Source organism: Aplysia californica, unplaced genomic scaffold (assembly GCF_000002075.1).
Source record: "Aplysia californica isolate F4 #8 unplaced genomic scaffold, AplCal3.0 scaffold00388, whole genome shotgun sequence".
NCBI lineage: Eukaryota > Metazoa > Mollusca > Gastropoda > Aplysiida > Aplysiidae > Aplysia > Aplysia californica.
Genome location: NW_004797658.1, coordinates 166,280 through 180,328, shown reverse-complemented (window position 1 = coordinate 180,328; position 14,049 = coordinate 166,280). Strand labels below are relative to the sequence as shown.

Sequence of the window (14,049 nt, the reverse complement as noted above, 5' to 3'; positions counted from 1 at the left end):
AGAGAGAGAGAGAGAGAGAGAGAGAGAGAGAGAGAGAGAGAGAGAGAGAGAAACAACATTCTGTTCCACAGAAGTTATAGGCCCATTTAAATTATTGCAAGGCGGATCCATCGAATTTAACGTTCACCTCCGATAGAAGGTCAGAGCCAAGTAAGAGAACAAACATAACCCAACTCGAAAACTCCAGTCTTGGTTTATAATGAAGTTTGAGCTGCGACCAATCACAGTACACAAACACAAGTCTTCTCCCAGACGGATAAGACCTATTAGAGCTTTCAACTCGTGGCAATAGGGAAGGATCCCACACGTAGAGTCCAACCTACTCTGAAGGCCACCCATCCAAGACAACCACCTGTACAAAACGACAATTTCCCATTTTGCTCCTTGCTGGGTAGGTTGTTGGGTTTTTTTTCAACATAGCAATGACAGTGTCCAAGTACCATCTGTGAAAAAAAAAAAAAAAAAAAACCCACTTCCCACTGCACGTCCTGCGTTTTTGTTTTTTCTCAATCATAATGGCACTGTTCAAGAGGAAGCATACAATGCATGCTGCAGATTACATGCGCTAAAACATTGACAGATTGAAAAGATCTTTCCAGAACACAAGATGCAAGATGGAAAGAGGTGCACGGCCAGTCAGCCCGGGTGTCAAAGTCAAACACACAACACACTCTGGGAACGTTATATCCGTGCTGACGACAGGGGTGTGTGAACCGGGGAGATAGGAAGTTATCCACAGGAACACTTAGTTGAGAAAACCAGCCAAATGTCAAACCAGAAGGAAAAGGGTTAGAAACAATTTTTTTTAAAGAAAATAAATCACAACACAGCAGCAGGCACCCTCAGAGAAACTGACAGAAGCCATGCAGTTACAATACATATAGACATTCATGTTATTTCTAATAAAATTATAATTGTAATAAGAATAATAAGAATAAGAATACCACTGATAGACAATAGGCACAACACCAGGCAAGGAACAGCAGAGAAATAGCACAGCAAGCTACAGGAGTGCCAATGTTGTGGGATGGTGGGATAGTGGGAGAGTGGTGGGCCTACTTCCGATGAGAGGAACGCCGGCGTTCTCCAGACGAGATACAGGGCTGGCCAGGGGGAACTCCGTAAAGAAGAGGAGGATGTCGAAGAAGCTGGTGTGGTGTGCCACCACCAGGAGAGGCGCCTCACTGGCCGGGGCGCGGGCATTCGTGGTTCGAACCCACACGAAACCCATCAGCCAGAACATCATGCGGCCCACCACCACCAGAGGCCGGCCCGCAAACCTGTGAGTAGTGGGAGGGTGAAAGGATGGGAGGGAGGGAGGAAAGACGGGGGTTTGGGTTTGGATTTTGAGTCAAATGCTCTCTGCTTGAACACTTAATGAAACCATTCGGAAAGTTTTCTACCTGACCACACTGAAACCTTTTGGAACGTTCCAAGCGATAGAACTAAGCCATAAACAGTTCTAAAAGGACGAGCAAACTTGTTTTGCCCCCCCCCCCAGGTTTAAACCACCTCTCAGAGGTCAGTGATTTGCACAGGAAGTGTACATATTTAACGCCCCTATCAACACTACTAGGTTGAGAGGTGGGACATCTGAATTCAACGTCTAAATCCGATGGTACTGAGAGCCTTGAAAAGTCCACTAAATGGCCTGCGTTCAAGAACACCCAATCTGGTATTCACACCAGGCACATCCGCTCCATTGTCCAGCACTGCATCAACTGAGCTAACAAAGCAACCTGGTTCTGTCTTTTGTACCAGCAATCAACCACCACAAGCAACTCTCAGCCGTACTTTTGAGAGCTCACTGTGACTACAAGCGGAAGAGAAAATCAAAACCGCTAGCCACACTCTTGACACATCTAACAAGTCATCATTTTACACACACAAAGAACTCCTACTCTCAAATGTCAATAACACTTTTCCAGGCTTGCATTTGTAGTCCATATTTATATAATTCAAAAAAGCTATTCTTGAAAATCATTATGACCATGATAATAAACTGCATTTATCTAGTGCATATATTATGATATATGTATCCATGATCTACAGCATGCTATATGCAAGGTCTATTTTTAACCCAGAAGACTCTTAAAACACAATTCAGAAATGTACTCGCTTTCCCAAGAAGTGTGGCTGTCTGTCAGACCTCAGCAGTACCTTTATCAACTAATACGTCACATGTTTATCCTTTTCTCCATGAGCTCACACATTGCTAATCATAGACTACCTTATCTCCACGAGCTCACACAATAACGGTGCCAATCATAGACTACATAATCCGCATGAGCCCACATTCAAAACTGCCAGTCAAAGACTACCTTAGTCTAACACTGCCCTTTAAAGACTACCTTATCTATAGTCACAGTTTAACACTGCCATCACACTTTAACACAGCCAATTATAAAGTTCCTATCTCCATTTTAGCACACACTTTAACTTCGCAAGTAAAAGACTATCTAAAATTCGTCTTGAGACTAGAATATCTTGTCTCCATATATATCATACAACACAACCATGCGCATGCAACCAAAACCAAACAAAGGAAAATAAAGGAATCAAGAATTGCCAGTGCTGGGAAGGGAGTGTTAAACAGCAAAATGGTCAAAAGTAAAATCAAATATGTACGCCAAACAAAAACAAATAAACATTGCTCAAACAAGTCAACCATGACATCATACAGCACTGCATACTTCTACCATCTACAGTGACCTTACATCATGACAAGACTACAGCATGCATGTTGTTCAAAACACATTGGAGTCATTCAGACAATGGGTGTGTCTCTACCCCTCCCCACCCCCCCAAGAGCAAGATATCTTGAATAGAATTCAAGTGGCAATTGTGGCTTTGGAATACATTTCAATGCTAAGTTTTCGACACTTTAAAACCCTAAAAACATGAGAAATGGATTATAAAGAATGTGTGAGTGTGTGTGTGTGTATAAAATTTATTGTCATTTATATTAAGAAGACCCCAAGAATAAATTATGAAAATATGACTTTACAATGAAGAAAAACAATTAACAACAATACCCCCCCAAAAAACCCATCACATCAACATATTTATTATACCTTTTACTTGTTGCAGCAGGACGCAACATTAACAACAGCCAGTATTTATCTAGTGCACACCCCTATACCACAGAAGGCTCTACACTCAACAGCTTATTATTACTAAACAAACATTCTGATATTCCGAGCTTCATCAGAACAACCTTTTACTGTTTACGTCAGGTACCCATTTCCATCTGGATCAAGTGAGGAGAATTTGTGCACAATGTTTGACTAGGATTTAAACCACAGAGTCCAGTAACCTAACTACATGAGTCTGCCAACCTAACCACAAGACTGCAATAAATAAGGTTAACCTATACATCAGATCTGTTAGCTGACCCTAAGGAGTTTCAATTTCACCCTTTAAAATAGCATTCCAGAAACATTAATTAATCTTCAAAAAAGCAACAAGAAGCTCACATTATTTTTTTAAAAGTAACAACAAAAAGATACTGCATAAACTTATAACAAGAACAAAAACAAAACAACAAAAAAAGAAAGAAAAATGGTGCACCGTATAGAGAAGAGAGACCTTCACACGCCAATCTGAAATTGATAATTGAGGTCAGCAAGTCATGTTAACGCTAACATGAAGTACAAGGACATTCCATACGCCAGAGAGTCTGTCTGTTGCACTAGGTAGGCGTGTCATGAATAAGTCACAGAAGTCTTCAGTGACTCTTGGCAGAAAAAGTCAAGGAAGACAGCAGAAAAACAACAACAAGACAAAACATTTTCCCCGGCTATTTGGCTACAACATGTCAAACGCCCTTCTCTCACTTGTTTGACAAGTTTCTCATGGAACCACTCAATTCTGAGACCACTGTAGTCCCTCACATGTATGCAACATTAAAAAGAACCAAAGTCAGGTGAGTACTAGTACTGTCTTTTTAACCTCAACAGACAACTGAACGAGAACAGACATTACAATACACCAAAGAAGAGCAGTAAAGTTGAAAAACCCAGGACATACTTCCAAAAATAGGAACCTTCTGCAGTGAGGCTTTAGACACCACGGAGGTGAGCCCTAGATACACAACTGGCAACGCATCAATGAAGGAGGAGTGGGGGGCAACCAGCAGGAGGGGGGCCTCCTTAGCACTGGCCTGTCGGCCGCGCGCCTTCACAAAATACAGACCACCAGCAAAAAACACGCTCCGGCAAAGCAACAGGATAATAGGTCTCAAAAGTCTACAGAAAAAAAAAAAATTATGAAATGAAACATTTCCGTTATGATCACATAGCAGCAAAGAAAAACAAATCACACGCACACACAAACATGAGACCAATATTCAATGGCTGCAATACCCACAACTGACAATACCAGATGGCAGGCAAAGGAGAACAGGTTCACTGAAGTTTAAAGGGTTTTTTTAAGGTTGCACTTTATTTTCACTTTATATCCACCCTCTCGAGTAGTTTGGTGAGCTTCTTGGGAAAGCCCAAACAAGTACAGTCAAACACTTCATCATAGCTACTAATCACTGCAAATTTACTTTTCAATACAATTTAGTGTATTATTATTATGAAAAAAAAGAAGTAATTTATAAATAACGAAAGGCTGTGGGATACAGGAATATAGAAATGGACTCAGATGGAATCAAAGGGAGGTAAGAAAATATATGATTTCACTCCAAAACTGCTTTTTTGCTAACTGTGGTAACAACAATTGTGTTTCAAAAACAGATACAATTCCAACAGATAATGAAGGCAATCATGAAAAATTGTTTAAACATACATTATGACTAAAATGTGTACAGTTAAGTGCCAAAGGTTTACTCAGTGATCTGGGTTTATAGTTTATTGTCTACACAGATATTTGCAAAAAGAGTTTGGGAGGGGGGGGGGGGGGGGTTTGGACTAATGGTTTCTGTGTTTGGAGTCACTCAGGTTAAAACAAAGTACAAAAGTGAAACACTCAGAAAGGACCAACAAAAGGGGTTACTAAAGATACAAAGCGAACTTACGTGCGCCAGCCTGACAAAGGTTTTGTTTTATCCTCTTCTGAACGAAAAGCAACGGCCAAGGTCACAATAGGCCAAACCATCAACAAGAGAAGTATAACCAATATGAGGCGAATAGGGGCGATTGTAATGGACATCAGCACCACCTAATGAAGAAAATATAAATATATATATATATATGAAAATTGAATGTGAAAGCACTACTATAAGATTTTTGCATAACAGTAGAAATAATAATATTTTACATTTGCTGCCTTATCTCTGAACAGCCCGTGGCCTTGACCATCAATGATTTATTTATAGAGGCACCAGCCACCCATGTCCAGGTGCTGTTTTAGCCAACAGCCCGTGGCACAAGCCATAAATATACTGCCAAATAAATAAAAACAGATGAGAAATGTATACAAGTTTAAAAAGGAACTGTGAGTGCAAACCTATTTTAAAGCAAGTTTTAACTTCATAACCCCCCCACCCCCCCCCAAAAGACAAAATTTCTAGCAAGTAAACTTTACAAGCAAAATAATCGTGAGATGTGTTGTTACATTAAAAGTATATAAATTTAATCAAACTGCTGCAGGCTACCTTTATTGTTAATTGGGTTTTTGTTTTATTTTCTATATTTTAATGCACTGTTGATATAAGGAAATTAAATTGGAATTTTATGCCAATGTGCAAAAAATTAGCATGGACTGGTCTCAAACACAAGAATCCTGAAAAACTGTTGAAGAAAATGTCCACTAATGACTGATTTTGATCTTTTAGAATTTGTCTTTAAAAGTTTGAGAGGAATTACGCAATTAGTGACCACTATGAATCAGTAAGGTTTTGGGGAAGGGTTAGAGTTAGGTTTCTTCAATTTGTGTTTGTTGGGATGGTCGTTTGTTACAGAAGACCTTCCAAAAATTCCATGAGTATGATATGTGAGGCATCATAGTGAAATCAGGATTCAGGTGCTTGTCAAAATGATGAAATCGAAATATCAGCATTTTCCCTCCAGTTTGACCATTTTTTCTAAATTTTGTTTGTTTGTTTAACACCTTTCATGTCCATTTAAAAACGCTGAGTGGATTTTACTGAAAAACATTGATTCAAGGCCCAACAAATGTAAATTTTCAGTTTCCAAGGACTCTCAAGCTTTGGAAATTACCAAACTTTGTCAGCCATTTTTGCACTAATTTTACCTCTCAAACTAGGCGACCTCAACCTCCTTTAAATGGCAAATATCTTGACTCCTATTCAAGATAGGAGTGTATTTTCTTTTATCAAAAGATGGTTAAATAAACAAGCTTTAACTCATTCGCTAACCCGAGCCGTGGGGGGGGGCTAAATTAAAGTGCCGTCAGTACATAGCTAAGCCGCCGCCGCCGGCTCGAGAACCGATCTTCAATTTTAGCTTAGATTCTATTCCAATCAACATATCCATGTTAAAATATACGTCATAATATAATGTTGACTTCCGGGTCAAGCATTTCCACTGAAAATCGGAAACTTAGATTCAGTTTTGAAACGCGATTTCCAAGTTTATTCGACTTTTGTTTTATCGCGATGCCAATATTATAGCCCGGACACCAGTCTTACTAATTTTAAACAACAAAATCTATCATTATTTTGCCCACTAAAGAAATGTAGGACTCTTTTTTATGATATTGATTCGATGGGACTCGTAAATTTCTTCTTTTTATTTCATATCGGATGTTATGTTCAATGTACAAATATTATGGAATGTAGGTAAATAACTGCAAACTTTTCAATATTTTCCAGTTCTATTCATTTATGGTTATTTTGATGTATCATTTGACTAGGGGCAAACATATTTTTTGAGTTTCACCAAAGATTATTAATTTTTTATTTTCAAATTTTATCCGCATCCTATCAAAATTGTGTTGCATAATCGTCTCTTACAGGAACCAAAGTTGAAAAATACATAAATAAACATTACAGATGTATTCTACAAACCATGTTGAAAATATTGGTATATATAATACGTTGATATTTATTTGAATTTGTGGCCCCAAAGACCTTTTAACTGCCCACTTGTCATCATCTCATACGTAGCGAAGGAGTTAAGATTATACCAATAACTCCAGAGGCCCAAAAATTGATGAGCGACAGATTCTACCGTGTCGTGACACATATTTTTACCATGTGTGGACTTACTTTGCAAAAGCCCTACTCTTTCCATTTTGTTAAGTTGTTGCAATTACTTTTCTTATAATTTAAAAGATAATTAATAAGGCATTCTAAGGCAAAGGCAAGGCAATTTGATTTTCAAAAACTTCATAACTAAATTTGCGAAATGATAATACATTTTTTTAAAGTGAAAGGGTAAACAAAACGGCACAGCATTAAAAATTTTAAGTAATCAACAAAGGACATTATAACATAAATTAAACATTTTCAAATCAGAATTTCACTGGGGTATTTTTTGTTGAACTAGAATCTATACCATTGGCCTATATATTATTTCAATGTTTCTGGACAAAGAATCACACTGGGCTTGACTGGTGACAGTGGGTAACAGTTGTCTGGTTGGGGGGGGTTTTTTGGCCGGCTGTATTTCTCAGAACGTTCAGGAAAATAAACTTGAACTTTATTTCTTCGAACGGTTTCCGTTCTCGAGATTTGTTGATAATAAATATTGGTGTGGGGGGGGGGGGGGGGGGGCAGACGAAGTGAAAATGAGCTTGACTTAGAGAATGTTTATTTAATATGTGTAATAGAGTACAATAATCTTAAAATCTTATTCTTATCGTCCGTTGACAATGACGGTAAATTTTTACTTTCACTCCCACACACAGATGCACTGTTTCAGGGGTCAAACTGCTGTACTGTTTGCTGCAGATCACACATAAAGCCACTAAAACTGTCGCAAATCAATTATTTTCAAGACAATTTCAAATCTAACTGTAAAATATCAAATTACGGGTGTAAAAACAGGGGGGCATGCCCCCCTGTAACCCCCCAGATTTTCTTTTACCCCAGTGGGGCAGGCCCCCCTGGAACCCCCCGATTGGTCCAAAGCATGTCTATCTCGGTTAAAAACAATCAAATATTTCAAAAACCATTAATTTGCAACGGAAATGAAGTTGATATTCGTATTCAGCGCACCAATATTTAGTAGAAAATAGACAACTGGTAGCTGAGTGAGAGACGGGAGGGAAAGTAAAAAAATACCACAATGACATTAACTATTAACAGTGGTCGATAGTTGGCAGGGGGTGATGGCCAAATGTATCATGTAGAATTGTAGATCTAGATCTAGATTAGTATGGTAGATCTAGATCTAGATAGTCTAGATCTAGTGTATGTGACCAAGCGATAGAAAGTTAGATCTAGATCTAGCTCCAGATCTGGTCTTGATGCTAGATCAACGTTATCATCATTCATTTGTGTGGTTAAAATTAAAAGTACTAGATCTAGATCTAGATCTAGATCTAGATCTATATATCTAGAATCTAGATCTATGGCCTACTACTAAACTAAACTATTAACTAGATATCTAGCCTAATTATTAATTTAATAACAAATCTTCCAAGTTCTAGATATCTAGATCTAGATATAGATCTAGATCTAGATTTTTCTAGATCTAGATCTATTCTAGATCTACATCTAGATCTAGATATCTAGATCTAGATCTAGATCTAGATTCTAGATCTAAGAAATATAGATTTAACAACTTCCAAGACGATAGCCGATAGCCTAATTGCAGATCTAGATTATAGATATATAATCTAGAATCTAGATCTAGATTAGATCTAGAAGAATAAAAGATAGTCATAGTATGACATATACTTTGATTTATGATTATTCTCATATCTTTCGATTTTTTTAGAAGCAGTGTGGAACTCCACTACAGTAGTCAGAGTAGTGTGTGCAAGTTACTAAGAAACTGTAAACAAACCTGCAACTTGTCCAGGAAAGTGAAATGCATCTTATGCACAAACGGATTTTGAATGTCTGGTCCAACCAGCGACTTCTGGCGTGGCATTTGGTTACGCTTCATTTTTGCAGAAATTTCCAAAATGGAAACAACACTCGTTCAATGCACAAATCCAACAGTTTCCGTCACAACAACATCGCTTCCTGAATGGCACTGTGCTATAACTGGCCCACGGTGTTCCAGGCTTGCCTCTTTGTCGTCAACACTGATCTTCCGGTTTTTTTCCTTTTCCTTTAATTTCACTTCCGGTAAAACATGCGCAGTAGGGCGTTGTGCGGGATTATGGTAAAGTGGAACTATGGGATACGATTTGCTGTGCTGCAACACCCAAGATGGCAACCAGATTCCGTCAGTAGAAAGAGAAATTTGTGAGATTTGACTTTGAGTGATTCGTGAAATTAGCGAATATTCAACCATGGAGCAGCAACAGGAACGTTCAGGAAAACAATCTGGCGAGTTTATCGTTGGACTTAAGTATAGACTTGTCCGTAAAATCGGCAGTGGTTCCTTCGGTGACATTTATCTGGGTATCAACATAACAAACGGCGAAGAGGTTGCTGTGAAACTGGAATCTTGTAAAGCCAGACACCCTCAACTGTTGTATGAGAGTAAGTTGTACAAAATTCTTCAAGGTGGTGTAGGCATTCCTCACATTCGATACTATGGTCAGGAAAAAGAGTACAACATTCTTGTCATGGATCTTCTGGGGCCAAGCCTGGAAGACTTGTTCAACTTCTGTTCCAGGAGGTTCACAATGAAAACTGTTCTCATGCTTGCTGATCAAATGATTGGACGTATTGAATATGTCCACAACAAAAATTTCATTCACAGAGACATTAAGCCTGATAATTTCCTAATGGGAATAGGAAGACATTGCAATAAAGTCTTCCTCATTGATTTCGGTTTGGCTAAAAAGTACAGAGACAGCCGAACCCGTACGCACATCCCCTACCGCGAGGATAAAAACCTGACAGGAACAGCCCGGTATGCTAGTATCAACGCCCACCTGGGTATTGAACAGAGTCGAAGAGATGATATGGAGTCACTTGGCTATGTTCTGATGTATTTCAATCGAGGCAGCCTCCCGTGGCAAGGGTTAAAAGCCAACACCAAGAAGCAGAAATACGAGAAAATCAGTGAAAAGAAAATGTCAACTCCAGTTGAGGTCCTTTGCAAAGGCTTCCCTGCTGAATTTGCCATGTATTTGAATTATTGTCGTGGTCTTCGATTTGAGGAAGCTCCTGATTATATGTATCTACGTCAACTGTTCAGAATCCTATTTAGAACCCTCAACTACCAGTACGACTACACATTTGACTGGACCATGCTGAAACAAAAGGCAGCACAGGTAGCACAGTGCACAACAACTGCTGCTCCGACGGCAGGTAGAGGCTGAGTTATTAAATTTTGGACTTCATCTCACTGTTACACCGTTACAGTGTCCCACTGATCGTCATGAACTGAAGCAGGGAGCAGTGATACCATTTGAAACAGTCTTCGTGGGTTAGGATGTAGACTCATATGTGTATACAGTTTAGGAAAGAAGTCCCATGAAGGAATGGATATTTTAAAGCTGAGATCAAATATATCTCCTACCCAAATGAATCCGGTTTTCAGACTTGTCAAAGAAAGGAAAAGCACTAATACAATGGTGAATGTTGAGTGCTGCGTGTGTTTGGTGTCATTTGTTAATTTAATGAAGGAATAACATCCCGTGTACGTGACTTGTTGTGAACGCCAAACTGTCATCATTTTGATTCGCTCTTAAAGATTCCTAAACTGATTACAGGCTAAACTGTGTCGGTACTCTTGTAGCATTAAATAAAAGCTCTTGAATTTGCTTAAAATTAGTTTTGGGCCCAACTATATTCATTTCAGCTTTGTTCTTTCTACAAATGATCTGCTTTTCTCATGTTTCCATACTGTGAATGTGTCCAAATTGGGGAGGGGGTGTTAAATTTTTCGTTTTTTCGTGTTTAGTTGTTAGCCTTGAATTTTTTTTGGAAATTCATGCTTTACTTTATTGCTTGTGTTGGATTGTAAACTATGGTTGGAAAACTTTGAAAGCTGTCATCAAGCTATATAAAATTTGAATACTTTTCATATTGTATTTATAATTTATGGTTACAAACATTTTTAGTTGAGGTATGTTGATCATTAGGTGATGGAACAGGTTTTCAGTTTTCTCTTTCGATTCATCGTCTTTGAAAATATGTTCATTTCATTGGAGAACTTTGTTGCTTCTACTTTTTATGGATGTTTTCGGAGAAAAAAAATTTTTTTCTGTAGGCTTAGGTCCAGGCGGGTGTGGTTGGGTTTTATTCTTTTACTTTTGTAAATTAAGTGTACACCCATTATCAAAATATTCAGCTAATAATTGTGGGTGGATTTTGCTTTTTCTGATCTGATTGTAATGCGAAATCAATTGTTCAGACAAGACCAACAGTATTTAACACTTTAACACTTGTTTGAATCATCAGTAATTGTCTGTACACTAACTTGTCATGTAGCAAAATGAGAGTCCCAACTAAATTCTCAAGAATGCTAATGTTGAAAACTTTTTTTGAATATTATTATTATTTCAGGTCTTGTCAGCTCTAATGTTTTTATTATTATAATATCCATACTGCGGGGAATGTTCAAATGTCACCTTCCAGTCCATTTTTGTTGGTGACTTTGACTTCCTATCCACTGGCCCTGTGAATATATCTCTATAAAACTCCTTGGAAAGCCAGATCCCCCTGATGCTGGCCAGCTGTTTGACTGTTTCTCAATTCTGTGTTATTGTTTCATTATAATATGGTCATGGAGAGGCAGATAATTTCTTGTTTTTCCTAAATTCAGAAAAGATATATGTAATGTTTGGAACTGTGCTTGTCATTTGGAATTGAAGTGGGGAAACAAAATATAAGTTCTTTTGAAATTTTGGTTGTGTACTTGCAACGGCTGTACCCATTGCTACAAGGTCTGCTGTGGATGGATGGCTTTTTTTTTTTTTTCAGAGCAAACTCTTTTGGAAATATGTAGACCGTATTTAACATGTTTGGGTCTTTAGCGTTGTTGTACAAAATCTTTGCTGGCTTTGAGGATTTGTTTTCACATGCATTGAAAAGTTAAATTTAAAAATATGTACTTTGCTGTAATTGTGAAATGGATGGTATGATGTCATATCCCAGAAGTCATCATGTAGTCTTTTTTTTTTCTTGTTGAAAGTAATATTTACGCGATGCTTTCATCTTGTTTTGGATTGTGTATGAACAGCTTCAATCCATTGGATAGACAAGTAAAGCCTTACAGCAGTGTCAGAGTTTGCCATTTACAAAGAAGACAAGTCCTGTGTGTATAACATTACTATTTGTGAATGTCTATTATGTGCTACCTCATATTTTGGGTTATTGTCAGCTGGGTTTTTGTCTTTCGTATTTTTAGCTCTAATGACATGTTCATAGAGTCAAAATCCCACCTTTACAAAAAAAACTTCAGAATGATGACAGTGGTGAAATGTATGTGACAGCTGTGACTAATTTACATGTTTGAGAGGTTATATTATACAGCACAGGTTTTGTTTCTTTGTTTGATGGTGATCAGCTTTGACTTCTGTGTATGTTATTGTGAGAGCTTATGTCTGAAATCACTTATAAATCTGTCCAATCATCATTCACCACCATACTGATGGTGCCATGGGTTTTTTGTGGGGTCATTTTCTGTCAGGGCCTTTCAGTTGGGTCACAGTCACACAGCACTAGCATATGATATGCAGCTACTGTTGTCATATAAACTAGTGACCAGTGAGGTTTTGGGGTTTGGGGGGGGGGTTCTTGGTCTCCAAACAAATTTTTATCTGTGGTTCAAAAGAGATTTTGGTGGTCTTGAAGATGTTTGGTTTATCATTGGTGGACTCCAGGTGTTTCAAGATGAATGAAATCTGTATGGGGGTGCCTAGTTGTTCCCAGATGACCAGATAATTTTTTTCATCTTCACTTACATGGATAAGAAATACTATGGCAGGATAGCAAAACTTTTCAGCTTACCTTCCTTGTGGATTTTTAAACAAATGACTTTAAATACTTTAATTACTTGACTGAATTGTTTTTTTTTGGGTTTGTCATGTTTTATAGACTGAACTTTTGTATAGCTAAATATTGTTTGTTCGTCAGAAAAAAGTCGTCTTCTAAAGTTTTTGAATGTAGCTCATGGCACGCATATGACCTTATACGGTTGCGAACACCGTAAAACCTCTTCTAAAACAAAAACTAAGAATGTAACTCTTGTTTAACTTAGTATGGAGGAAGAAACATACTTACCTTTAAATAAATTACTAGAGTGCCAATTTTTCTTTTGGTGTGTTTTTTGATGAGCAAGATTCATAAAATTTGAGATTGGAGTATGAAGTATGTGAGGAGCATCATGAGCCATTCCGGTTGCAACTTACATTTTAGTAACTGGGTGTTGATTTTTGCAGGAAGGTTATTGTCAGTTGAGGTTCTGCATTTAATTAAAAATGCTAGTTTTGTTGTTGTTGTTGTTTGTTTGTTTTTTTGGGGGGGGGTAGGGGGGAGAGGGGTCCTCACCCAGAGCAGAACATTTTGGCATAACTCCACTTTACCTGCTTAAAGGGACTCTGCGGTTTTCTTGAGAGTAACCTGTACCCAATTGATTTACATGAAACTTTTTTTTACAAAGAAAAGTAACAAAAATATTTTTGTAACCAAAGGGTGTTTACTTTTGTTCTTACTGTAGTAGATCATTATTTTGCTCAAAGAAAAGCAAGGTACCTCATGGCTTATATTTTGCAAGTCAGCCTGTGGAAAATTAATTAAGGATTTTTCTCGTCTTCCTTTGACAATAATGCTGATTTGAATAAATTTATCTTGTAGGGAGCTAATTTAAATTAACAACAATGGCACTGCGGTTCTTAGTGCATCATCTGATGTGACATTTTGGTGTGTACTTTGCTCCTCCACAAATGCAAAAAGGGGACATTTTTAAAATGTATTGTATTCAACTGGATATTTATTTTAGTGGATAGCGTAAAGTCACATGGACTGTGCTCTGGACTTTTGTAAACCCTGGTATTGGCATTTTTTTT

The 14,049-nt window shown here is 37.9% G+C and overlaps 2 protein-coding genes across 6 annotated transcripts in view; one reads left to right on the top strand and one right to left on the bottom strand.

Annotated features, from left to right (window-relative positions):
* Window positions 1–9,189, bottom strand: part of LOC101859954 (lysophosphatidylcholine acyltransferase 2) — a 36,216-nt gene extending 27,027 nt beyond the window's left edge. For 2 of the 5 annotated variants that reach the window (XM_005103736.3, XM_035971164.1), the window contains exons 1-3: window positions 8,922–9,189; window positions 5,024–5,166; window positions 1,060–1,280 (exon numbers count right to left, since the gene is read on the bottom strand). In XM_005103736.3, the coding sequence (XP_005103793.1) occupies window positions 1,060–1,280; window positions 5,024–5,166; window positions 8,922–9,023 (466 nt within the window). In that variant the 5' untranslated portion in view covers window positions 9,024–9,189. Of the gene's footprint in view, window positions 1–1,059; window positions 1,281–3,570; window positions 3,603–4,029; window positions 4,248–5,023; window positions 5,167–8,921 lie in introns of all 5 variants that reach the window. The other 3 variants (XM_005103737.3, XM_035971165.1, XM_013085577.2) reach the window with 3 other exon arrangements.
* Window positions 9,190–9,241: 52 nt separating this feature from the next.
* On the top strand, window positions 9,242–13,123 carry LOC101859719 (casein kinase I-like). Its single transcript, XM_035971166.1, has one exon. The coding sequence runs from the start codon at window positions 9,376–9,378 to the stop codon at window positions 10,354–10,356; it is 981 nt and encodes a 326-aa protein (XP_035827059.1). The 5' UTR covers window positions 9,242–9,375; the 3' UTR covers window positions 10,357–13,123.
* The last annotated feature ends 926 nt before the right edge of the window (window positions 13,124–14,049 follow it).